Below are 27,024 nucleotides of genomic sequence, written 5' to 3'. Positions count from 1 at the left end.
GTGTTGTCAACAAGTAATTTTATTATAAATACATGTTTTCAGCTCGACTGTCTCAAAATTACATTTAACAGCCCAAGAAAACAATGAGTTACTTTGTGTAAAAATAGCCCTTTACTTCACTAGACCTCGCAGGTGACTGTGTATAACACTTTATATGATATATATATATACTTTATCCTCCACAGTGAATGTGAAGCTTATGTGAATACCAAGGATGTTTCAATGGTCACCCTTACTGCCAGTTTCGAGGATCTTCTCCCGTCCACTCAAACAATTAAAACCATGTTTGTCACCTTCCCCTATGATCAGAAAGGTGTCGCATGTATCTAAACACAAAACCCTTGTCTCGATATGTCAATTAAATAATTCTCTACTGTTCTGTTACAGAAACCGGAGGTGATTTCTTCAGAGATACATTTAATTGTTCTTTCTGAAATCAGTCAAGTCAGTTAAGAGTGAAATCCTGCCTTCAAGCACCTGGAGCCTTCATACATAAAACATATTACAGGGTGATGATTGACAGGTCAGAGAGCTGGGTCCAGCTCAGACCCAAGTGTTCTTTAGTCGAGGCCGAGCGGCGGCAGTGACCGGCCTGGATGAGTTCAAGTCAAGCCTCGGTTTGTGTGTCGTCGGTCTGTGGCAGTGTGTTGAAACCCAAACGTCTACTCTTCCTTGTCAATGTCCATTTCAGTCAGAACAGAAAAGCAAACCTTCTGGATCACCAGGCCAGATTTAGCTGAAAGAGGCAGAGATGAGAGAAAGGTTAGAGCAGCTTGTGCGTCTGTTGTCAACCTGCAAACAGCTGGATTCAGTCGTATAAAATGAGAAAATCCTGCGGGTCTCTTACCGATGAGGCGCCGCACCCACATTGGCCTCTTAGTGGCTGGCGTGTAGCAGCAGAGGAAGTAGACGGGCACTCCTGATAGGGCGATGCCGATTCCAATCAGGGAGTTGATGGTGTCGCTGTAGAGCGGCACGACCACGAGGAAGACGGTGAGGAGGCAGAAGATGATGGGGAAGAAGAGACTGAGCTGTGGGAGGGAGAGAGAAGGGAGAGTTGAGACGATGATCACCACGTCAGATAGGACAAAGACATGTTAAATAGGTACCATGCTAGAGCCCGACTGATTCAGTGGGTTGGGCGGTACGTTGGTATTGGTGTTGATGTGGGTGAAAACTTTTATTTCACATAATTAACAATGTTTGTTTGTTGACAGGATTGCGCAAACACTACACAACCGATTTCTATGAAGGTTTGTGGAGGGATGGGTCATGGACCAGGGAAAACCCCTTTCAATTTTGGTGAGGATCCGGATCAGGGGTCAGATTCAGAAATTCTCTTGCTGTGTACCTTAAACTTAAATTACCTTCAGTGGTCTCTTTCTGTCCGGCTGCTTCCAGCGCAGGTACAGCTGCCCCAGAATGGACAAACCCACAAAGAACCAGTAGCTGAAGCTGTAGTAGTTGATCAACCTGAAGACGTCTTCTACACACAGGTATATAAGAGCCATGACGCCCTGCAGAGACGTACGAGAAACAGTGAGTCAGACAGAGAAACGCGGGGATGAATGTGAAGACATTAAGACAATGGAGGATAAATGGATGGTGAAGGTTGACTAACATTGAAGAGCAGCGCAGGGACGGGTGTGTAACGGTGGACGTGGATCATGCACAGGTAGTCGGGGAGGTGGCCCTCTCTGGAGCCCACGAAGAACAACCTTTCAAAGACAAAAAGATGCAACAGGGGGATGGAGATGAGTGACGCTGATGGACACGATGGGGTGGGGGGGGCACGAAATATTCAAATGTCACCGTTTCTCTCACCTGGACGAGGCCAGGATGGAGGCATTGAGTCCTCCGAAGCAGGAAAGAGCCACGGCGAGGGGAATGGTCCAGTTCATTACGCCAAACACCTGGTCTGCAAACGTCTGGAGGGGAACGGGGGAAGAATCTTAGACGAAGCCGCACCTGAGCTGAAGAATAGTATAAAGTATAAAGCTGAAGTAGCACAGGCACTCACCACAGCTACAGCGTCACTGTCTAAGATGGCATTCATGGGGAGGACGGCGTAGTACGCCACATTGGTCAGAATGTAGATCACAGTCACTATGGGCATGGAGATGGCGATGGCCAGTGGCAGGTTCCTGTAATTCACACACAGAAACAGCAGGGGGAAGCAGAACAGATGAGAGCGTTGAATATGAGAGCGGTGACGGGATGGAGTCCCCACGTCAGGAGGCGACGGACCCTGGGGTTGAGGGAAGGATGGGGAATGCTGGGATAAGGGTGGTGGTGGTGGTGGTGGGGGTGGTGAGGGGGGTGTTTGTCAGTTAATCTGCCTGGGAACTCTGGGAGAGGCTTGTGATCCAATCACGTGTGTAGTCCGCCTTCATTTGATCAGCTGTCAATCACAGCGAAAGGCTTAAACACGCACACACGGTTTCCTCTAGAAACATCACAACAAACTAGACTACGTTATATTTATCGTTTCCTACTTAACAGATCATCTCTTATTCACCGATGAGGACGATGCAACAGACGATCAAATCACAACCTGCAGCTTTATAATAACTTATAATCAGTAGGCGATGTGTAACTTTTTACGTGAAGCAGTACTGAGAGGATGATGATCAAAATGTGAGGCCCCCGTTTGAAATGAATAACTTTAATTACAGTGTTACAATGGTGCTAAGCTTATTCCTAAAGCTTCACCCTGCAGCACTGCGAGTAGATGTCACTTTTTTGGAAATTAACAATTAATGATGTCCGTCATAATTTGTCTGTATTCAAGTTTCTACAATAATGTGCTCAACATGTGTGTTTATGGCTGTGTGTTGGTGTGTGTCCACCACCACTCCACCACTTTCCGTTTGTCCAGTACTTTGGTTTATAGCCCGTCTGCTAAACCAGTGCTTTGTGTTTAGTGTGTAAGAATCAATAACTATATTAAATATGTCTATCCTAAATAAACAGGATGCACCGTCCAGCTAATATGTGCAGTCCTCACCTCTCGGGGTTTTGAATCTCCTCTGTGACAAAGTTGAGGGTGTCCCATCCGGAGTAGGAGAACAGGGCCGAGTACAGAGCCAGAGCGATGTTCCCTGGGTCCTTAGACGAGCCGTAGAAAAGGTCCTCGAAGTTCTGAGTGTGACCTGGGAAAAAAAAAAACGGCATTGTTCGATTATTATCAAATGATTTGAAGAATCCCTTTAATTCGCATTATCGTGATCAATGCCATCTAGGTATTTGTTTTAGTCGTGTTAAAATTGCAGTGTTGGGTATCGGGGAGGATTGAGAGTCAGCACCTTGTCCGATCCTCACCATGCCGGTGATGATGACGGCGATCAGAGCGATGACTTTGGCGTAGGTGAAGAAGTCCTGGACCCTGGTGCCCCACTTCACATAGGCACAGTTCACAAAGGTCAGCAAACCTGAGAGAGACGAAACACAGCTCATAGATTACAAATGTGCATTCATTACTCTCTCTCTCACACACACACACACACACACACACACACACACACACACACACACACACACAGAGAACAAACGGTTGCTGTGTGAACTGAATGTGTGCCAGCGTGTGTCCGGGGAAGAGTTGGGCTGATTTAAGGAAACGCTGTTGCTGACTCAAGCAAACTGGCCTGTTGTTTTTCAGACGAGGAAACAGCTGAGTGCAGCACATACAACTTCACACACACACACACACACACACACACACAAGCAGGTACACCCATGGAAGCGAGACTTGGGATTTATGCGACAGTTGTGAAACCAGCACTAATCTGATGACCTTGTATATTGAGGTGATGTGTGACCATGTCCACTTATTGACCAACAGTCTGAGCAGCTGATAGGAAAACTGCTCTCCCTCCTTCACCTGGAGCATCTCTGGTGAACTTGGAAAACATGTTGTTGTGCTTATCTGCCTTTGGCCTCTGGTCAGCGCATGATTCCCTGCTGCAGTTCATAAATATGGAGATAGTGAAGGCTCAGGTTGGCTGCTCATATCTTTAAATCATACTGGGATTGTTTTATCATATTTCTCTGAAAAGTAGAGTTTAAGGAGATTATGTTTTCACCCCTGTCTGTTTGTGAACGAGACTACACAAAAACTACTTAATGGTTATTCGCAAAACTTACTGGAAGGATAAAGGGCAGGTGAGGGAAGAAACCATAACATTTTGGCGTGGATCCAGAAAAGAGGGTGCATTATCAGACATGATTTCTCAGAGAAGAATTCCTTGGATCTTGATGACGAAATCAGGCACATTTAGAGGACTGATATCTATGAGTGTATGGAATTTGGTGCTTGATTGAAGGTGAGGGGCCTTCGTGGAGGCATGGGCTCTACTCAGTCATTCTAGTTTTTTAAATCCTCCTCCTGTCTCCTGAAGTCTTGTGGTTCCTGATGTAACAAGTTCCCCTGCAAAGCCCCCGCATGGACTTATCAGTCCACACAGACCTCCACACCACCCAGACGTTTGGAGAAAAGACCAACACAGGATTACATCACCGCCGTCAGCCGCAGTGAAGGGAGGTGAATCACAGCACTATCGTCTTCCACCTCATTGACAGGTGGAGGGTCATAACAAGTCCCTTCCCGGCAGGACGCCTCTTCAAACACAACAATTCACAGGGGCTCAGACGGAGGCAGCCGGCGACGGGCAGCGGAGAGGGGGACGGTGCCACACAGAAGTAGAGGCGTAGTGTGTTGACAGTGAAAGGATAGAAGGGTGGGAGGTGTGAGATCGGGTGTAGGAGGCTCGCTGGCTGGTAGCGGAGGTCAAACACGGTCCAGATGTGCAGGGAAATGGAGATCTTTAGAAAACCCATTCACTTGCTCTCTAACTGTGAACTCACGTGTGAATGTGAGACCTCGGCGCCGGATGTCAGCTGCTAAAGTACATACATAGTTTGAATGTAATGGAGAGAGTAAGTAGAAGTATTCAGTACTTTAAGAAAATAATTTTTGCATTACTTTAACGTAATAATGCAAAACATTCTGACTCATTAAGTAAAAATTACATTCATGACATAGTAACTACTACAGTTTCTAAGTCAAGGTTATTTCTACCATTTTTGACTTTACAGTTGTGAGATGCTAAGTTATAATTATGAGTTAATGTGTCGAAATTTGTCAAAATTATAAGATGATTAACAAATTTTGACTTAAATCTGTCATATTTATATTATAATAAAATACACCATAACAGGTTAAGTCCAGATCTATAAAGTCAGGATTATTAGATCGTAATTAAATTAAGACATACTCATAAACTGTTTAAAATTTGATTTACTGACCTATACTTTGGATTTAGTATGTCAAATAGTTTGCAAAAATAGGATGCACAAATTTACTTTTAACAATAATAGCATGAACACAATCTTGTTCTAATCTCTGATTAGAATTGGGGGAACTACATCGCACAGCATTCCCTGGGAAGTAAAAACTTTTTTTTAAGGGAGACCTTCACTGAATGGAAGTGGAGTTTACTTCGGTTTAAACTGTGGCTCCTGTGCTGAGCTGTCAGTTTGCCTCTCAGGTCAGAGTGTCCCTGCAGTGAGGAGGACGAGTGACTGGTATTTATTCCAAGAGCAGGATAATAATATTTTCTTTTATCGTGTACCTGAGTTATTGCTTCATTAAACTCTCTGTCTGCCTTTGGCCTTTTGCCTCAGCGTCTGGTTGCCTGAGTGTTGGTATTTCTTTGCCCCTGAAGTTGTGTGACCAGTCAAGTGAGGTTCTTGTTAGTTTGATTTATTCAGTTTGTAAGTTTAGCTCTTTCTCAGTGGCCTTGTGTTCAAAATACTTTGGGTTCTAATGTTGCCGCTACATGCATGGAGAGTTTCCAGGTCAGAAAAACATCTGTTTAAAGTTCACATATGACAAAATGCTTGAATTTCTTAATCTTAAGTAAGTAAAATGGCTTTTCCTACGTTTGTAGGTTACTCACTTCCCTGTTTCGTCTGATGTCAGTGACTCTTTGTGCTGCAGACCTGCTGACTTCAGCTGTGGTGTCACCGTGTTTCACTTCTCTACGTCTCTAACGCTCACGTGCTTTGTCTAAGATGTGAAAACGACTGGCCATGACAGATCATCACTGACTGTATGTGTCACGGATTCATCCATCATCCATCATCTTTTTTCCCTCTGTCACACACAAGCACAAACACTCTCCAGATGTGTACTTACATATACATGCAGCAGCCAGCATCCTGTTGGCCAGGTACGGAGCTATACAGGTGGGGAAAACGGGCTGCACCATGTAGTTGGAGAACGTGATGGCGATGACGGCCTGGCTGGTCGGCTCGATGATGAGCAGCGACGTCCACAGGCGGATGAAGGCCATGAAGCCCCCGAAGGCCTCCAGGATGTAGGCGTAGGAGGCCCCCGACTTGGTGATGGTGGTCCCCAACTCGGCGTAGCACAGGGCCCCGAACACGGAGAAGATCCCGCCAATGGTCCACACCACCAGAGAGAGGCCGTAGGAAGCGCTGTGGATGAGGACGCCCTTGGGCGAGACGAAGATCCCCGAGCCGATCATGTTGCCCACGATCAGGCAGACCCCGTTGAGGAGGGAGATCTCCTTCTTCAGCTTCATGGACTCTCCTGCGGGTTTTGACTTCGCAGACGGGGTGCCGCCATTCGTCTCCTCTTGTGTTGGGGCAGGGGCGTAGGACGCCATTGTTCGTGTTTCACCAGTTTATTAATCAAGTTTAAAAGTGTGGAGCTGTTCTCTGCCGATTGAGTCACAAACGAAGAGCTTTTCCTTTTCGAGGGGGACAAGTGATCTCTCAGTTATCTCTCATCACCTCCTGCCATCTGTGGAAGCAGAAACACACGGTCAGGTCAGCGATGCGGTTACCACGGAGACTCATTGCATTTGTGACAGAGAGCAGACGGCAAATACCCGTGTTGTTTCAATCCTGTCCGAAATCTAGTCAAACAAAGTTATATTTACATGTCGCAGGCGCTAATGTGGGAACAAATATGCAAAAAATCATAATACGGCACCGGTGTGGACACTAGTGGGTCTGAGAGCGGTTTTGTGGATTGCGGAGCCATTAGGCCCCACAGCAAATGGCCTTTTGAGGTTGAGTGTATTGACAGAGAGAGGGGGGAGCGGAGCAAACATGTGGCATGCCTAAAAAGACCGGTTCCTCGCTAGTAACCACAAGCTGAGGAAGAATTACGAGACTGAGACGCACATTCTGACTCACGGCCACCCAGCAATCCGCCGACACTGGCGTGCCCAGAGATATAGAGAGTGTCAGCAACGTGGCTGGTCACATGTTTTCCAAAGTTCATGATCCTCAGGAGTTTAATGATGCGACAGGCACATGTGAGGCAGCGTGTTCACTCACCTCCCTGCTTCAATAAGGCAGCGTCACTCTGCGTTATCAGGTTGCAACACTCTCATATCCTGATGATGAGGTTTTAAGTGAGAGAGAGTGCTTCCTCAATGCCAAGTATGACACGAGGGCTATCGACAAATAGGGCAAATCTGCTGAACACAGTTTTTTGGGTGAGAGGAACCCAGGATATATTAAGATTGTAGATACAGCGGTTGTTTCAAGGAGATTTCAATGACCTTTAAGCTCTTTCAGCTCAAGAATCTTCACGTTTCAACCAAATATATCCAAGTTTTAACCCAGCTGACTTAAAAAATGACCTCTGAGCTCCTCAAGCTTTTCTTGATGAGCAGAACCAAACGTGAGATTGATCAAATGAACCAAAAACAGAGACTCTGGTTGTGGAAAAACTTGAAATTCCCAGTAGCTCAGACAGATAGACTTAGATAGGAAGAACAATGAGCTCAAGATAGGAAACAGAAGAGGCTAAATAAGTAATTCAGAGGCAGAGATATGAGCTAACCGGGTTTCAACATGCACACGAACACAACTTTCTGTCGATTTAAGTGAGTGTCGGAGGACTTCACATTACCTTGAGGCAGCAGCAGCAGATCAGCAGCACGTGGGCTCATGAAGGACTGGGACTGTGGAAGGGTGCAAAGGAGAGAGGACAGTAGATGTGAGCGTCCCTGCGAATGATCAAACGTGAGCCGGAGACACTGAGAGTGCCCCCTGCCACAGAGCGAGAGCAAGGTCCAGGAGCTGCTGATAAGTCGTCCTTCCTGAGTTACTCAAGATTACATCCTGGATCCATAAAATGCTCTCTAATCAAGTGGCGAATCGGTCGGACTAATTTATGATCAAGTGGATTTGGTTTGGCTTTTATGGAATGTGGATTGAGACACTGACATGTCAGAGGAGAAAATCAGCTGGTTGCAGGATGTCTAGCTCCTACTTAGCCTTTACTGTAACAAAAATGAGTTTTCTGGTTTGACAATACTTCCTCCTAAAATAGGAAATAGGGTAAAAGTCCTCCGATCAGTCACTTCATTTGATCTCAATGAAGTAATTCAGTTTACTGATCTCCAAATACAAGTGGAATGACATCTATAAGACAATACATGATATATGATGTGTGTTGTAAAGCTACCACCAGTGTTATCTGGTATGAAAGCAAGTTTAAAAGCAGCATTGAGCAGATACAGTGAAAGAAAAGCAGCTGTTGGTGTTTTCGGGGGGTTGTTGGCGAGGTTCTCACCTTCTCCAGACGCGTCTCAGCTCCGTTTGCGGCAGGAGCAGTGTTCACTGATCACGAAAAAAGAAAAAGGTGGGATCTAAAATCAATTATTCACCATCTCCTCGCCAGCTCCTCTGTAATCTTCCTTCCTCTTTCACAGTTTTTCTCTCGGTTCTGATCCTTTCCGTGCGTCTTTACGCAGCGGTTTCCTGCTGTTCCTGCTCCGTGGTGTTCCACCTCTGCTCCTCAGCTGATGCACTTGTGGCTTTTATGCGCCACTTTTTCCCCCTCGACGCGTTTTACTACCGAGGAAACGAGTCAGACGGTGGGTGGGGGGGGGTGGGGGGGGGTGTGGGGGGGGGGGTGTGAGGAGGGTTATCATCCCTGATGGATGGAGGATGATGGCAGCACTTTGATTAACGTCACATGGATGGTGCGGTGATTAGAGATGTTGTTATGCAAATACACTCTGAGTTGATTTAGTAAAACAACCATTAGTCCATACAATGATTCTTAATAGATGCATGAATGGTGGGAGGAAGATGTGTTTTCCATTGATGTGAGTGATGAATGCTTTCATAAATCTTGGTAAAAAACTCTGTGGAAGTGGTTTAATCTGCCTCTGAACAGCAGGACAACAATTCAAAAGCGCATTATACTGTACTGGGCAACTACCAATAATATAGATAATATAAAATTAAATAAACACAATATTGTTTCTGTGTAAGACGGAATAATAAAGTAATAATTCAGTGAGTTTCATACAAAATTATCAAATTTATGTTGCAAATACTTCATTTATTGGATTTCAAAACTATGGACCATGGCTCCATCTTGTGGATTTTTTAAATAGCACATGGATTTATGAGTGTCTCTTACTGACATCTGTATAACTTTAAATAGATTTTTAGGAATATGAACTATATCATAAAACATCGCCACATTGTGTTTTTCAGGAGCCAAAATCTATTTGACTTCACTTAGACTTTATTCTGATGTTATATATATATATACATATGTATACATAGGTATTTGTGTCCTTTGTAACAGTTGTAGACATGCAGCTATAGGGACATTTTAAGTCTTTATTCACGTGCAGTATTGTTTCACATGTAGAGCCGCTGATAAAAACATTAACAGACACTTGTATTTGTTTTAAACAACATAATCTGCCTCACATTTCATATATTAAATCTTTACATTGTGCTCAGAAATGCTAAAGGACTAAATAAAATGTTTTGATTTCAGATTTTGCTTTAAAACAAATACAAAAATTATCTGATAAGCGAATTAATTCAAAAAACAGGTAACAAACCCCACCACTGATCTGGAGATGTATTTATATTTCAGTTAAATGGAATTTAATTACCAAACATCTGATTAATTAAAGGTTGATGTGGTATAAACAACTGATTGTTGTTCCTTTAAAGTCCTTCCACTAAAGATTCAGGTTTCATGACCTTTCACACCTTCCGCAGCGTTTGTCCTTCTCACTGAAGATGACTGATTGATTAATGCTTATTGACGAGTGACGAATGTGTTTCCTGTGATCAAAGTCTGCAGCCATCACCTGTGGACTTTTGTCTGCACCTCGCCCTCTTTACGTTTTTTCCTAAACTATTAAATAGACATACTTTTTTTTAAAGTCCTTTTTTGATTGAGACACATCCCTTGTTGCTCGTGAACGCATGTGGACAAACTTCTCACACATGGCTCCTTTCACTCCCTTTGTCCTGCTTTCTGCCCTGGCCATTCTTGTCCTCGGTTACTGGTTGTCATGGTTTCAGGAGCCCCATGTAAGCTAAAAAACTGGAGGGATTAAAGGCGGCCATTTTGGGGACAGCTGGGCCAGGTTGGTCCTTGTTGCCCCCTGTCCCGCTCCCAGTCACTCTGGGGGGAAGAGGGATGGCATTGTGTGAGGATTAGAGCTTCCTGTGTGTCAGCTCATTACACGGGGTGTGAGAGGGGGAGTACAGGGGTGATGGGGTGAGTAGAAAGAGTGAGGGAGAGAAATGAAAGAGAAAATGAAAGAGAGTGCGTATGAAAGAGAGTATGACACAGGGAGGGGAGGGAGGGAGGTGGCGGCCTCTACAGCTGCACCCTCAATCACACTCATACAGGCTCTGATTATCCTTTTCACACACACACACACACACACACACACACACACACACACACACACACACACACACACACACACACACACACACACACACACACACACACACACACACACACACACACACACACACACACACACACACACACACACACACACACACACACACACACACACACACACAGTACTGGGGAACTGAAACATATTAAAAAGACACTGAGGGCAAAAAAAGGCAGAATTAAGAGACAGCTCGCCAGCGTCCCCAGACAAAGGACTCCCCCGAATCCCAGAGCTGGAACAAACATGAGAAAGCTGAGCGTACATGCAGGCGCACACAGAGGACGAGTCATGCAAACAGAATACTGAAGCAGATAATTGAATTCACAGGCTCAAACTGAACCCCACACAAGTACGAGAAAAAATAATCTCCACAGACGAGCAACACACAGGTCTCCTCTTCACATCGCCATTGTTTTATTTATCTTTTACACATCACATTCGGGAATCATGGGAACATACTGTGTCATTGCTACAAACAAAAACAAAAAGTGGGGTTTACACAGGGTCAAAGCAAAGCATACAAATCCTAAACTGGGCTAAGCAGGAATGCGGTGAGTGCAGACAATTTCTGCAGGAGACGAAAACTCTCAAGTGCTTTGAGAGGGGGGGGGGGGGGGGGGGGGGGGGGGGGGGTAAAGAGGAGGGGGGGGGGTGGTTATAACAGACGGGGCTCATCCTTGTTGTCGGCGTGACGCTGCAGATCAACAATAGAAACATTTACAATCATCAGTATGAATAAGGTCATTTGCTGCTAGGAAAGTGTACAGCTGTAGATACAGTACTGATAATCTAACACAATCATCGCCATCATCATCATTATTATTATCATCATTATCTTGGTTATCTTCATTGCTAGCATGCGTTTGCTCCAGTGGATGTTTCGGCAGCACAGGACACAGGACACAGTGCAACTCACAGTGCAACGCACATCAGAAACATGCGCTCAGCAGCATCACATTTAAAAAAAAAAGAAATTAGAAAGTAACAAAAAAAAGGCATAAAACATAACCGCAGCTCATATTTACAAACTTTGGCCATTTCTAATTTGGCCTGTTTTGGTATGGAGTTCAGGATGCTCAGTTCAAGACTCTGGACCCTCCACTGTGTGTGTGTGTGTTTTTTTTTTTTAAATCAGCTTCACGCTGAAGTAGGTGTCAGCAAAAAATGAATTCTCATCATGACAACGCTGTGTAAGAGTGTAAGATAAGGCCTCACTGTGGTCTTTGAAATACAAAAAAAATACATACCTAAAATACTACATTCAAAAGTCTCTTGTAATTGTGCTACAATATAAACTAGATCTATTTGCCTAATACAAAAAGGTACACACGAACTTGAATTAATAACTCTAAAAACAAAATCTAATCCAACAAAAAAAAAAAATACATTCCCTTGTCAGGACCCTTGAAAATCTTACTGCAGCCATTCGACAATAATAACTACACAGTAGCGTCCATAGGCTCGTCCGCCACTTCAGAGCCAACACTGATTGGTAGAGGATCTGCGCTGTCACCTTTCTTGGGGGATTCAGCCAATCCCTGCTTATCATCTTGCTGTGTCGGGTTCTTATTGGTTGAATGTGAGCTGTGATCCTCTGCAATGTCATTGTCATTGGTCTGGGCAGGGGTGGGGGTGCTGGTCAAGGCTCCAGGGTGAGTTTTCATATGTCCCTGTTGGAGAAAGAAACAACACCACAGACGTTTACACACAAGTACAAAAGTACAAAAAAAATTATAATAAAAACACCATTTAAATATCTGCCAGGTACAATATCAAAATCACTGAGTTAAGATTAAGCGCGTTATTGACTCTTACCTTAAGTCCACTCCGGCTGGCATATGCCTTTCCACAGTGGGTACAGCTGTAGGGTTTGTCTGAGCGGGGGGGTTGGCTCTGTGATGCTGCTGCTGGGGCAGAGGGCTCTGGGCTCGCTGAAGGCTTTTCTGGAACACTGTTACCCTCCTCCCCTGCAGTGTCTTTGTCCACCTCTGGATCCAACGCTGGCAAAGGCTCTCTGGGCGTGGTTGTCTCCCCCCCCTTCCCTTTACTCTCCTGTGGGCTTTGTGGTACACTTCCACAGGCCTCGTCTCCTTCTGGGACAGCTTTGGGGCTGGCAGGAGGGGTGAGTGCAGGTGAGGTATTTGCAGCTTGGGGTTTTGGGGTAGAATCCGTGGCAGTCGTGGGTTCGTCTGTGGCGTTGGCTTCATCAACACTAACCTCTTTCTGCGGTGTATCATTTTCTACCCTAGGCTTCGAGACACAGAGAGAAAGAGGGGTGTCCTCTGCCTCTTCATTCATTACAGCTGACTGAGAGCTAGCTATGGGTGCTTTGAAAGGGCTGTTGCTGCCCAGGTCAGTGTGGGTCTCTTCTTCTGAGCTGTTCATGCCACCATCAGCTGGGGCGTTGTCTCCCAGACGCAGGGGGTCTTCAGCTCCTGCTGTGGGGGGATTACGGGTCATGGGTGGACTGACACTGGGTGTCGAGCCCTCAGTTTCCTCTGTCTTCACAGTAGTAACATCAGCAGCTGTGGATTGTTTAGAAGTGGACCCTAACTTGAGCACATCATTTGACGACTTGGAGCCTATTGTTAAAGCCAAGGGAAGGAGTTGTTGGCCTTTAGATGGGGAGCTGATGGCGTTGTTCTCACCATCATCGAATACGGCACTTTCTGTTTCTGCACCATCTTCAGGTGGCATGTCTTCATCAGGTGGTATTTGCCCTCCCAGGTGCAAACGAATGTGATGCTGAAGAACCAAGGCATTTGTAAATTTGCGTGGGCACAGCGGGCAGGAGTTCAGGGCCCGGGCATTTGGCGGTCTTGCACGATGAGTGGCCAAGTGAGCCCTTAAGCTACCCTTCGTGGAGAAGGAGCGTCCACACAGCTTACAAGGGAATGGACGCTCTCCCAGATGTGTGGCCTGGTGCAAACGCAGAGCTCTGGGGCAGCTGAGGACACGCAAGCAGACACCACACTGGTTAGGAACCTGGGTACTAGGCATAGAAGGGGCAGTGGTGGTAGTTGATGTGCCCGAACCTGAGAAGCCCTGGCTGGTCACCAGTCCTGCAATAGTGGCACTTGGGCTCAGGCCGAGTGCGGCCAACATTTCCCTGCGATAGGCACTGGAGGTGGTGGTCAGGTCATGACCATATGTGTCCCTATTGGCTTCAGCAAGTGTTTGTGCGGAGGTGGATGAAGAAGAGGCAGAGAAAGAGGAGGAAGAACCTCCTTTCTCGAGTTTCTGGACCAGCCGCTGCAACTTGGAGGTGTCAGAGGTCTGGGTAGAGGTGTTGGGAGAGGATGAGGAGGGAGACGAGGTTGATGGTTTGGGGAAAGGTGGAAAGGGGAAGGGTAGCTGATGAGAAGTGAGGTGGGAGGTGGATGGGTGGCCCGGAGGCCGCAGAAGTGCAAGGTGATGAGGGGTAGTACCTCCAGGGAATAGTATCTTAGGGAGGTGGGCCAGCTGGGAGTATGGGGAGGTTGTATGTAGGGCAGAGTGAGGAGGTGTGTTTTCATCAAAACGCTGCTGCTTTGCACCTTTAAAGTGGTTTCCCATGGAGGAGGAAGATGAGGAAGAGGAAGACAGTAGAGTGCCTGATGCACTGGCAGCGGCTGCAGCTGAAGCTCTGTTCAGCTGTAGCAGTGAATGAGCCGTGGACAGCAGCGCCATGTCCACCGTGGGGGGCAGAGGTAGAGAGGAAGGGGAGGGCCGAGTGGATGCACCAGGTAGGAATCCTAAAGACATGCTCTCTGTCATTCCAGGAACGCTGCCTTTCACTGCATTAAATGGCTCGTCATCATCAGCACGCCGTTTTCTCCTTCTCTGGGTGGCTACAGGAGGAGCCAGCATTTGCTCAGACAGGGCTGGGGGCAACAGGGAGAGGGACAGCTCTGGGTTCTGCTCTCTGTGTCGCAGGAAATGAGCTTTGAGGTTCCCTCTGGTTGTAAAACGGCTCAAGCAGACTGGACACTGGTAGGGCCTTTCACCTGTGTGTGACCTCAGATGGATCTGGAGGGACGAATCACTGCTCAGCACTTTCCCACAATAACGGCAGACATGCTGAGGGCGTCCAGCTAAGGCGGCAGCGGCGTTGGCCTGTAGTTCCTGGGAAAGGCTGGTGGTGGGAAGTGGAGGAGTAGGGAAGCTGACACCGTTGCTGTGGCTGAATGAGGAAGTGTTCGACGATTTCTCATGGAGGTAGCGTGGCGTTAGGCCCAGTGATAAGGACAGTGGGTGTAGGGAGGCCACAGACGAGCTGATAGAGGATAAAATAGATGAGGAAGAAGAGGAAGGTATTGAGGAAGTGGTAGAGGAGGATGAAGCTCTGCTGCCAATAACGTGTGAAGCACCTGATTTGGAGATGGCTGACTTGGGGAAGAGGGAAGATGGAAGGCCTGTCAAATATGATGAGGCTGTGGTCACTGGAGTAGCAGTGGAAGGGTGTGTTGGTGATGAACACACTGCTCCTGTAGACTTCTGGTTTCTTTCTGAACCATTGGGCTGTGCGTTAACATCTTGTCCAAAGACAGCCCCTCCGAGCCTCAGAACCTGCCGACAGATCTCCTCTGTTATCTGCATCTGGTGGATTTGCCTCTGCTGTAAAACCCTCAGCTCCTCTAGGAGTACAGCCAGGGTCGGAGGCACCTGGATCTGTCCCTGCATCCCCGGAGAGATGGAGGACAGCTGCTGACCTGGACTGGTGCTGTCCCGGGCAGGCAGCGCAAACTGAGAGGATGTGGAGGAGGACGAGGAGGAGGTAGTGGTGGTGGCCGAGCTGCCCATTGGTGGGGAGGTCATGGTGGAGTGAGAATTTCCTTGGTGGGACAGGCTGTGTGAACCTGAGGTTTGACCAAGGGGAGGAGGCGAGTGAGTCTGGGAAGACAGCGAGGGGTGAGGAAAGTCTGGGGAAAGGGAAGAGTGGGTGTTGGGGAGGGATGTGGTGAAGGGGGCGATGTGGCTGGGCCAGTGGGGAGGAGGCGAGCTCTCGCTGGGTAAGGAGGGCGCGTGGAGCCCACCGGGGGATGGGCGAGGGGCCAGAGGCGGCTGGCAGTCCTGGAGAGAGGTGGGGGATGAGGATGATGATCCTGATGACGTCACTTCAGAGCCCAGAGATGTGGACGGTGACTTCATTCCCAGGTGGTCATCTGAGGATTGACAAAAAAAAAAAAAAAAAAAAAAGGATGCTCAGAACTTTGTAAAAGTCTGAAAACCTGTGCGTTTCATTGTATGAACATTATTGTGCAGGATGTTTTCAAATAACTAAGGACGCAAATCCTTTAAAACGTTTTGCCTCTGTTACAAACTTTGTTTATATAATTGTTTCCAGTTGCTGTTTACAAATTTAGTTTTGAGATTTGTGTGCAGAACGAGAAGATCCTGTTCCACCTTCACAAGAAATGCCTGCTAGGAAATGGCCTTGAACAAGCAAATAAACAAGTGGAAGAAACTCTGCAGTCTATGAGTCTTTGTAATGTCTCGTCTCAATCTGTGTTCTCCGCAGCAAAACTCCTCAAACATCTTGCACACACAAAAAAGCTTACAGACCACCTTGTTGCTACGGCAACACATTTTAGAGGACAATGGGCATCACCAAGACAACCCATAACCCCTCTTAACCCACCCCCTCCCTGTAGCAGTTACGTCTTTCATCTCCCTATTCACCCATCCCCCCTTACGTCACAGTGGAGGTCAAGGGTCAGGCCACGCTAAGGGTTCTGGGCACTGTCCAGACACTCTGATTGGTCAACTAATCTGACCTCTGCCGCTCAGGGGTCAAATTCTTTCAGAATCTTGAGCACAGAGTGAGAAAGAGTAAAAGAAAAAGAAGGGGGAGGGTAACAACAATGGAGAGACAAACTAACTATTCCCTCCTGGAGAGATATAGTGATGGAATGAAAGACTGTACCTCTGTGGAATTCCTTCCCTGTGACTTATAAACAAACCTGAACCTGCAGGCCACACATAAATAAATCTAAACTTCCACTTTCATTTGTGGAAGTTTACCTGCAGAGACTCTTACATGCATGCACTTGAAGCTATGTCCCATTGCAGCACAGTACAAGTGCGAGAGCAATCTCTCTATCCCCTCTCAATCTTTTTTCCCATCCACCCCCCAACTGTGAAGGAGTATACAGTCAATAGGGCTGGAGGGGGGGGAGGAAGAGGGAGAAAGGAGGGGGGGAGGAAGGTATTGAGGAGGTGGAAAGTGTGGGGGGAGAGGGGTGCATGAGGAAGAAAAGCATGGACGAAGAGCAAAAGAAGAAGAGAATAGCAGGGTGGAAGATTAATCTTGACCAAAAACACTGTCTTCCCTTCCCCCCACCCATGCACCTTATTGTTAACAAATAAGAGGGAGCTCTATGCTAATCAAAGACCTCCAGCAGTCAGCACTGAGCAGCCTGTTGGTTTCCTGGAGGACGCCCTGCACATGAAAATGGCCACAGATGTATGTTAGTTAATCCTCCTCTATTCACTTCACAGGGACAAGTTTATTGGCCCGACCAAAGTGCCCACGGCCTCCATTTAGTGGGGCCCATAGCTGTGAGTGAATAAGCAGGATGGGGGCTTCAGCAGTTGACAAAACTTTTTTTTTAAAAATGCGTTAAATCAGGTGCGTTTGCAGGAATGTGGCCACGCACGGGCCTGCGTGAAACCAAAGAGAAGCAGTCACACACGCAACATGCAACACAAACCCAAAACATTTGATTCTGTAAAGTTTCTTTCTGACTTCAAATGAAATCCACATGCAGGTTTCTCTTGGACACGCAGCTTCCCCTTTGAATGAATCGAAGGCTAAAAACACATGCGCGCACGCAAAGCGGTGTTTCTTACCGTGAGCGAGCAGCCGTGGGCCACCCAGGTCCGCGTTAACGAGATGCTGGGGTCGCTTCTGTTTCCGGCGTGACATGATTCACGGCGACTCAGTCACACAGAGAGGGGGGCATCCGTGTGTCGAATGGCACAAGGCACGGGGGTTTTGCGCACTTGGAACGCGCTCCTGGAAGCATCCGCGCGTCCAAAGTTCCTCTGGTGTTTAAAAAAAAAAAAAAGTTCCTTTCATAAAAATAATGAAATCGAAATGTAAATAAAAATCAATTCGAGTGTCGAGAGAGCGGTCTGCTGTGGGAGACGCGCGACAGAGAGGATTTAGAAAGGTGTGTGGAAACCCGCAGGTCTGCACCGTGTCAGATGAATCTGCCGTGTGTGTGTGGCTGTTTTCTAAAGTCTCTTCTCCCCCAAAAAACTTGTCCAATTTGCGCCCCTCCTCTCCCACTCCTGCCCCGCTCTGCATGCACATACAGGACACACACACACTCACACTCTCACACACCATATACATACACACACACACGAACACACACACACGCCATACACACTCATACACACAGAACCACTCCTTGTTCCTCACTGATATTTGCATTTCAATGGCGTGTAACACAGCCTCCCCGGTCCTCTCTCTTTCTCTGTCTGCCCAGCTTTATTTTGTCTTTACACACTCACAGCAGCTATAAACTTCCAATATGACAATGAGGTGTCAAAGCTGCTGGACGCAGAGGGAAACCAATTAAAAGTGGGGTAAGAATTGACTGTTTGTTTGCTGGATGTGATACATGTTTTAAATCATTGCAGGATAAAACACATCATGGGTTGAAATCAACATGCAACATGTATGTAAGAAGTCTAACAGGTGACATCTGTTCAGGGGCCCTCAGGTGTCCTGTGCTTTATAATCCTATAAAAGATCATGTGGTTATAATAATTGACTGGCAGGTGCACGCCTCCATTTGCAAAAGTCAAAAAAAAAAAATCCATGATCCCAGCTGTTATTTGGCCAAACGTGGCGTGTGCAGGCAATATTTCTACGCTTTGATTTCTATAGGGCCAATTATCAACAACAGTGCAGTGAGTGGCTGCTGTCTGCAAGTGGGGCCACACAGCATCCACACATGCATGCATGTATTTCGTGTGTTATCACCAGCCGCATAATAAACCCCCTCCCTCCCTCCCTCCCAGCCCCCCAAAAAAGCATCTTACACTGGAGCTCTATTTAAAAGGCAGAGAATAGATGGGAATCTTTGACAATGGCGTGCTGGACACAGTTGAGTGAGCATCTCCCCTCTCGCACTATGAACCCCCGGATCCACTGCTGCACAGCACAATGCCCCTCTTTCACCCCCTGCCTTTACTCCTGTACCACGTGGAGAAATGGATAAAAGAGAGAGAGAGAGAGAGAAAAGGGGGGAGGAGGAGTAGGAGGGCCATATTTAAGTTGGTGTCTCACATTATACATATATCCACTCAGAGGCCGCGGGTAAGAAAACAGGGCTTTATTTGAGTTGTGGGAATATTTATCTAAAGGGTTACAGTCTGGGGGGGCTTAACAAAGTGTCCGACTTCACTCAAGCTAATTACTGTCACATAGAAAACAAATGGAAAACAATAAATACATCATCCTGGAGGTAAGGCCAAAGTGGTTTTAATCTCCTCAAGGAAACATGCAATACCACATTGTATGATTTCAAATCAAAGTCAAAATCCAGAATTAAAAACGTCACTTAAATGAAAGCAAACTAAAAAAGAATTGTCAACATAATGAACTTAAAGTACCAAAAGTTAAAGTATTCTTTTAGATGCAACTGTTTAAAGAGTTGCCGTCGGCCTAGTTTTACTATTTACTTATTACGTCTGCTTACAAGCTACAATAGCATCAATGTATTTTTAATATGTAGGAAGTTTTGTAAATAGAAATTCAACTATTTCATATAGGCCACAAGGCTACTGTTTAGTAGTTTCACCCATAGATGCATCAAGTTTGATAAGATGATTGTATGTGTTAGATGTAAATATTATTCTAAAGTACAGTTCTTATATGACTGAAAAGGTACAAATGTACATGAGTGGAAGTATAAACTATAGGGAGCAGAAAATACAGATAGAGGAGTTAAAGTATTTTAAAAGTAGAAAAATATCTTCATAACTAGGGTAAATAGGTCCCAATAGTGTTATCAGACTTTTCTGAAGAAGGTAGTTTATATGACTATATACTCTGAAGATGGCTTTGTATTCAGATGTATATATTTATAATTGAAATAACTATTTTGAGTCGTTTTTGCTATTGGTTGCAATCAGCCAATCAGACTACAGCATTCCTTCAGCGTCACCTGCTGCTACCTGCACAAGGAAGAGCTAGCACCCACAGGTAGGTTGGTACATTTCCCGAGTTTAACTCTGAAATAAAGATTAAATTCACGTTCATACGTCGGATTAAACTCAACAGACGGATTAGTTGTAAAAGCCAGCGCGTGTTTTTCCACAGTTGAGTAGAATTTAGTGTTTAGTTTTTTGTGAAACTACGAGTAGGCTAGCCGGCTATTGCTAACCTGTCATGGCAGTCGATGTAGAACTAGCTAGCTTGCTAATTAGCCATACATCCTAAACTTACATTCACGGGTCGTCATAGAACAAAGGGATGTATTTGAACTATTTAGTGTTTCCTTATCTAATAAGCAATGTTTGAAATAAATTACAAAGTCAAATATAAACAGTGCTAAGTACATTAATGGTGCTTTATTATTTACATGAATTCAATGGGGAATCTGTGAAAGTTAGATTTGAGTTGTACATAAGAACATAACCTTGAAAATATTGAGTTTTTAATGATTACATTTCAGAGAGTTGAGAGGAAGAGTTAAATTAGTTTAAGAGATATTTCTCATTCATTTAAAAGTGGGATTTCAAAAACAGTGTTTCTATATGTTAACAATGGCCAAATCTTAAACTGTAGTTATTGTCATACTTACAATATTCTCAAGAAAAAATGAGTGGAGAGAAAAAAAAGCTTGAAATCTTTTCAATAGATACAACAACTCAGCATTTAGTGATAAAACAAGATACAGCAATAAAAGATAATTATTAAAGTGTTATTTTCAATCCCAAATGTAGTGAATTTGATTCCCTAAATTGAACCAAATAGAAATCACACAAAAACATGTTGATTGAAAAGCCAAATGAATTCCTTTCCCAATGTGTCTGCCCTCTACGATCCTCAGCCATGTCCCTCTGCGACGACACTCTCCTGTGTAACTTCCCAAAGTGCCGCACCAAGCTGAGCGGCTTCGCCTGGGTCACAGCCTGCTCTCACGCCTTCTGTGAAAAGCACGGGTCCGGCGAGTTCAGCCACTCCCCGGTCAGCTGCCCGGCCTGCTCCTCTGCGCTCTCCGGGAAGCTGGACATCGTGAGGACGGAGCTGTCGCCCTCCGAGGAGTACAAAGCCATGGTGCTGGCAGGTTTGCGACCAGACATAGTGCTGGACATCAGTGCCCGTGCTCTGGCCTTCTGGAGCTATCAGGTCAAATAGCTGTCTCTCTGTCTATGAACTGCTCCAATCTGTGTCTGTGAACCTTGAATTGCCTACGTCAATTTGTCAGTAATTTGTATACAGGTCCATCAGGAGCGTATGTACCAAGAGTACAGTCTTTCCCGGGCAGAGTCGCAGCTGAAGCAGATGGAGAAGGTGTTGAACCAGCAGAACCAGAGCAGAGAGCTGGACCTCACCGCCATGAGAGGGGAAATCAGTTCCCTGAAGAAAGTAAATCACAACTCTTACACTTTTTTTTACACCTGAGATAAGAATGACTACAGTCTTTATCTCTCTTTTCTTGATCTTAGATTATCACAAAAAGTAGAAATGGGAGTAAAACACGTCTCTATTGTGATATGATTGTTGGTCCTGTGTCGATGCCCAGGACCATAGGACAGAAACTTCGTAATCTGAAATCTGATTTAGAATTTCATAAACTCAAGAGAATAAATGTTTCCGTCAGGTGATGGAGGAGTATAAGAGGAAGTACAGTGAGGTGTCTGAGAGGCTGATGGACAGGAACAGACAGCACCAGAAACTACAGGGGCTGTACGACTCTCTGAGGCTGCGCAACATGGTGGTGGGTGTCGGGGACAGAGATGCGCAGCCACAACCAGGACATCATGACTTCATCACAGGTAAGGATTTCATCAATTTCAACTCAGATTAAGACCTTTACAAATTTTAAACTTTACTTTTGAATTGATAGATGCTTTAAGGCTATTTTACCCTGAGATAACAAAACATTTCAGGTGGCTTTTGGAAGTTTATGGTTTATCAGGTCACAAATTCGGTCTGTCCAGAAACACCTTTTCATTATAGACAAGGAACATTATTATATTATTTCCAATCTCCATGTTTAAATGCTACGGAAACTTTAAGACTTTTGATACTAACAAGTATTTCTTACTCAGTTGTTTATTAAATAATATCCCATTTAAATTTGGCCAACGATATCAGTTCTGAGATGATTATTTGAAAGAAAACTCTTCACTGTTTCTTAAGCAATTTCAATGAATCATTTAATCCAGTCATTTATGAAGCAGAGATGTCACTGGGGGCTCTGGGAAGAAAGTGATCCAGTTTCTGGTGATTTTATTGGCTAAAGGACATATTTATTAATTCCTGAAAATTAAAGATGCTGTCAGTTGCACTACGAAACAGTGTGTCCGGTAGAGAATAACAAATAAACTTCATCCAATACAGATGTGGAAAAAAACTTTGAATGCATTTATAAAGTCACTTGTCGCATTGTGCCCATGCTGATGGATGAGAAGAGGAAGGAAGCTCAGCAAGAATAATGTTAACTGGCACAAAGGAAGACACAGCTGTAGGTGTTTTGTCGAGAGGAGGAGGTCGTGAAGGAAGAACCGTGGGAGTAATGAGCTGATTGTCTATGTCAGGGAATTTTAGTCGGTGCAACAATGAAAGACAATCCCTTTAACCTGCTGTGTGTCACCCAGGGACGGCTCGAGCAGCGTCTCCCCAGAGAAGCCCCGAGTTCCACTTCATGGGCCCTGATGTGGACAGTCGATTCTTCTCCTGCCTGGAGGCCGAAGGAACCAAGACTTTCTTCCAGTTCAGCTCCCCTACCAGGGAGCGAGGCCGGCCATTCATCAAGAAGCACTGAGAGGAGCAGGTTTCATAACTGCCATTACTCTCGTCACCAAATTGTTGTGGTTTAATGTTAATTCAGTTTAAAGTGTTTTGCCTCAGGTACTTTTTTGTGATGGTTTTTAAGCCTGAGATGTGGTTTTGGACAATAACAAATGTTGGGTTAATATTGTAGATTCACTTTAAGGTCTGTCCTTATGTGACAAGTCCAGTGGAAGTCATTAAAATACAATATTAACAGTCTTTTCACTGAGCACCTCCAGCCTGCCAGTGTCTTTCAATTGGCCATTTGTATTTTCTTGCAGTAGACAGTTCATGTTCATAGTTATACACAGACAAGCATGTACTGTAAGGTGACATGAAATAAGGTCAACATAAACATTTCCTTCACTTGCTTGTATTGACGTTTCTGAATAACTACAGTTAATTGTGTGAATTGTGAAGTTTGTAACGGCTCAGCACCAAAGTGGCAGGTAAACTGGTTGAGCTAAACCCAAAGAATTTTAAGATAAACTTAAGTCATAACTCTGACATCACATTGTCGTCATCACAGGTTCATTCATTTAGAAAATCAACTCCACGTCTGCGCAACAGAATACAAAAAAAAAAGAGAAATATTTATAAATATAAACAAGTTGTCTCTAAAGACCATGTGAAACTTACATAATAAAAAAAAAACACTAAACAGGCACAAACTTTGGAAACTTCAAACTTCCATAAATATCCAGAATGTTCTTGCTTTTCCAGCAAAAAGAAGAAAAAAAAAAAAGGTTTGGTCCTCTCGCTTCTTGCTCGGCTTATTCACACTGAGGCTTGTAGCTGACGGAGGCAGCGATCTGACTGTTGACGTTTTGTTTCTTTCCGTTGACGATGAGCAGCAGAGGCGAGTCCACTCGTATACTTCTGAAGTCAAACGACTGCCAGAGAGAGGCGAGAAGTCAAAGTTAGACAATCAGACGTTTTTCCGTCAATTTTCTAACAACATGCACGAAACACTGACCTTGTCTTTATGTGTTATACTGTGTCGTTTGAGCTGAGGTTCAGGAATGACTACGCTGTCTCCTATCAACACACCCCAGCTGTTCGCTGTGTTGTAAACCATCACCACCATACATGTCTCCTCGCTGTCCACCATACCGAATGCACTGAGGAAAAGAGAAATTCACATTTTACTTAAAAAAACAAGAACTCTTCCTCCACCATCACACAAAGACTGAAGAAACCTGCATGAGGATAAGTGGACTATTATTGATAAGAAGAAGCGGTACTCACAATGACATGCGACCCTCAGAGGCCAGGCTGAACACCACCTTGCCCAAGGTGGCCACCCCAGCGTTGTGGCCGTGGGAGAGGGAGGAAAGAGTCCGAGGCTCCAGGCTGCCCACACGGCCTGCGGGGGAACGGAACTGAGGGGAGGAGCAGGGACCCAAAGCCGACGTGTTGAGGTTAGAGAGCATGTTCCTTAACCGACGTGCCTTTACCGTCCCCTGAGGAGAAACACAGACTGAAGGTAAGTCCCAAAACAAGTACTATGGCTGCACTGTGCTGCCACCCTGTGGTACAAAAAAGTGTCTCAAAGGTTAATTGTCTTTTGGAAAACAATGAAGCGAGCAACCCGTTCTACCTTTTTCTGTACGAGTTCTGTGACTTTCTCCAGATACTCCAGCAGCGTCTTCTCTTTCTCCGGAGGATCCTCCCAGCCCGGGTCAAGTGCTGCCGCTCGGCTGTAGCCTTCAAGCGCACACCCGAACATCTCCTCGTACTGGAATAGTGTGGCTCGGTTGAAATGCAGCTCCGGGTAACAACAGGCAGCTCTGTCCACTTTCTCCTACAAAGGCGGGAGAGGAGTAAAATATTAGTACAGTAGTTGATTTGAACTGAAATGAAGTGTGTGTGTGTGTGTGGTTTTACTCACAGATTGAGCATAGGCACTAAGAGCTTGCTGAGACAACTGAGGATTCTGTCCACAGTTGAAAAACAGGGACACGTAGGCATTTCCCAGGATATCTATATAAACAACATAAAATACAATTTTGTTAAGTTACATGCATGACTGCAACATTTGTGTGATAACTGTTATAATTTCTGGATTTAATCTTAATCTGTGTTCAGGTCCCTTGTTGCACAGAGCCAAAGGAACACTGCCTCCTTGAGACTATGACACTCTACTCACACCAGGACGTCCCGTCTGTGACATCTAGTTGGACAGCTAGTCGGGCCATGTCCACACTCTCCATAACCTGTTTGCTATGTGCGTCGCTGTTCGCCGCTGGCAGCTGCCTCAGCACCATGGACAGGTTACGTAGAGACACTTTGTTCTTGCTCTACAGAGATGCAACATAGATACATTGCTGAAAATGTTCTCAATCCTGGCTTTTGATATTCATACATCCCTCTCTTTGTTTACTTTACCTGCTGCAATGCTCCCGTGAAGCAGTTTTTAGAACCAGTCAAGTCTCCTTTTTTCCAGTACTGCTCCCCCAATGTGTTCCAGCCATCAACCAGGCCAGGCTCCAGCTTCACAGCCCGGGAAAGACACTTCTCTGCCACGGCGCTGAAGTCTGGAGCTACATTCAGACACCTGCCCTTCTGCAGCAGAAACTCTACTTTGTGTTCGTAGACATCTGTAAGAACAGAAGTACGTGAGATGCAGTGGGCGTCAGAGATGTTTTCTTCAAACTGAAAATGCTGTGTGGTGCTGTTGTGTAAAACATAATGATCACCTTCTTTCTCTTGCAGCTTCTTCAGCGTCTTCTCCATTTCCTGCGCAACATCGCTTTGCTTCCGTCCGGCTTCCTCCACGCTGTGAGTCTCAAAATAGCAGTCTCTAAAGTTATACAGTTCATCCACAAGCTCCTGTAATTGAAGGTAGCATGTAGAGGGAGGGGGGAGGGGGGAGGGGAGGAAGGAATTAAAAATAGACCAAAGGCACATTTCCTCACAGCTTAATCTGCCTGTGGCACAGGACTGGGTTTGTGAATAATTAGGACAATCATGTGCTATATTGAACAAAGAAGGCTATTGGTTTGAATCCCTAGTCAAAGTTGGTGGTTGGCAACGTGTCCAGGGTGTTTGTACCCTCTCTTAGGGAACACGTGCAAGAGGCAGGTGGACAAAGGATGAGCGGTATAGATAATGGATGGATGACGTGCTATTGGGGATACACCAGCTTATTATTAAGTTATATTTTGAAATGTCACAGAGTACAAATCAGTATGTTATTGGTTTGGTTATGTTTTGCTGACGATACTTCAATATGGAGGAAAGACAGATTTATAATAATATTAGGTTATTTCCCTAAAAATGACTTAATCTATGCACTTGTATTTGTCCTGGTGTTGTGTAAAGATACATATAAGGCTACTGATAAATGATTGTAAGCATTTGGGGCGGAGCGATATGGCCAAAAATGATAACAAGATAAATGTTTCAAATCAATCGATATCGATTATCATCTCAATAGATATTACATTTGAATTTGTTTTAGGTTTAAAGACTAATAGGTCAGGATTTCTTGAACCTTTGTTATATTGCTATAGATTATTGATCAAGGGAAATTGCCCAGCCCATATTAGTTTGGTGCAATAAGCCTCCAGACATACCGACAATCTGGTGACCAAAAGAAAGAAGAAGTAATAATAAGAAATAGTCATAATTAAGTATATGAATAATAGAAGATGAACGAGGTACAATCAAAGATCTGTGGCCCCTCTACACCTTTTACATTAAGTGTGATAAAAGCAGGAATACAGTTAGCATGGCAGTTGTTATAGTAACAAGCTGACAGGAACACAACACACGAACAAGTACCACACAACAACTCAACAACACAACCCAGCTGCAGACACAGTGTGAGAGGTTTAACCATCCGTACAGTTTCTAAAAGACAGGACTTGCCTTGAAACCCTGCAGCTCGTTATTGTCTGTCGCTGGCTCGCCACTCTTCTCGTCTTCCGCCATCTTTGCCCTGGAGCGTCGGGAGCCTGTTCGCGGCTGGAGAGCAGGACAGGAACGAACCGGAACTCACGGATAAAAACCTTTTAAACACGAGGCCTCGATGTCGATTCGCGGGGAGAAAAGTGTCATTTCTCCCACGAGTGATCGGGCACGCGATGGTGCAGCGGGAGCAGGCTCAGATCGTGGCAGCGGGAGCTCCGTGGAGGCACTTCCGGTGTCAACAGAAAGTGCCACTGGATGTGTAGCAAGCTGCCGTTGGTGCCACACTGTTTGGAAGGCAGCTGCCGTTGATGCCTCACTGTTTGGAAGGCTGTTTGGAAT

At 45.3% G+C, this 27,024-nt stretch overlaps 4 protein-coding genes across 5 annotated transcripts; 1 reads left to right on the top strand and 3 right to left on the bottom strand.

Annotated features, from left to right (window-relative positions):
- Position 1: 1 nt before the first annotated feature.
- On the bottom strand, positions 2-8,872 carry slc7a7 (solute carrier family 7 member 7). The gene is made up of 11 exons (XM_034615557.1): positions 8,615-8,872; positions 7,949-8,000; positions 6,197-6,826; positions 3,306-3,431; positions 3,008-3,152; positions 2,021-2,144; positions 1,825-1,928; positions 1,622-1,718; positions 1,368-1,517; positions 848-1,031; positions 2-736 (listed from the first exon to the last, which is right to left on the bottom strand). Exons 3-11 carry the CDS (start codon positions 6,687-6,689, stop codon positions 663-665), a joined length of 1,497 nt encoding a protein of 498 aa, XP_034471448.1. The 5' UTR covers positions 6,690-6,826; positions 7,949-8,000; positions 8,615-8,872; the 3' UTR covers positions 2-662.
- Positions 8,873-11,164: 2,292 nt separating this feature from the next.
- si:ch211-212k18.5 (sal-like protein 2) lies at positions 11,165-18,214 on the bottom strand. The gene is made up of 3 exons (XM_034615547.1): positions 17,604-18,214; positions 12,588-15,916; positions 11,165-12,442 (listed from the first exon to the last, which is right to left on the bottom strand). Exons 1-3 carry the CDS (start codon positions 17,677-17,679, stop codon positions 12,212-12,214), a joined length of 3,636 nt encoding a protein of 1,211 aa, XP_034471438.1. The 5' UTR covers positions 17,680-18,214; the 3' UTR covers positions 11,165-12,211.
- Positions 18,215-19,870: 1,656 nt separating this feature from the next.
- Positions 19,871-22,988, top strand: LOC117779394 (E3 ubiquitin-protein ligase CCNB1IP1). 2 transcript variants are annotated; one of them, XM_034615565.1, is made up of 5 exons: positions 19,871-19,971; positions 20,822-21,120; positions 21,214-21,360; positions 21,596-21,770; positions 22,596-22,988. In XM_034615565.1, the coding sequence occupies exons 2-5, from the start codon at positions 20,824-20,826 to the stop codon at positions 22,760-22,762; spliced, it is 786 nt and encodes a 261-aa protein (XP_034471456.1). In that variant the 5' UTR covers positions 19,871-19,971; positions 20,822-20,823; the 3' UTR covers positions 22,763-22,988. The 2 variants fall into 2 exon arrangements, with proteins under 2 accessions (XP_034471456.1, XP_034471454.1); XM_034615563.1 differs by lacking the exon at positions 19,871-19,971 and having other exon boundaries at positions 20,791-21,120.
- On the bottom strand, positions 22,137-26,909 carry ttc5 (tetratricopeptide repeat domain 5). Its single transcript, XM_034615560.1, has 9 exons — positions 26,644-26,909; positions 25,470-25,602; positions 25,159-25,370; positions 24,920-25,070; positions 24,662-24,753; positions 24,371-24,574; positions 24,019-24,233; positions 23,747-23,891; positions 22,137-23,663 (listed from the first exon to the last, which is right to left on the bottom strand). Exons 1-9 carry the CDS (start codon positions 26,704-26,706, stop codon positions 23,544-23,546), a joined length of 1,335 nt encoding a protein of 444 aa, XP_034471451.1. The 5' UTR covers positions 26,707-26,909; the 3' UTR covers positions 22,137-23,543.
- Between the last annotated feature and the right edge of the window lie 115 nt (positions 26,910-27,024).

This window comes from Hippoglossus hippoglossus, chromosome 18, assembly GCF_009819705.1.
Source record: "Hippoglossus hippoglossus isolate fHipHip1 chromosome 18, fHipHip1.pri, whole genome shotgun sequence".
Classification (NCBI taxonomy): domain Eukaryota; kingdom Metazoa; phylum Chordata; class Actinopteri; order Pleuronectiformes; family Pleuronectidae; genus Hippoglossus; species Hippoglossus hippoglossus.
This window is presented reverse-complemented; position numbering and strand designations above follow the sequence as displayed.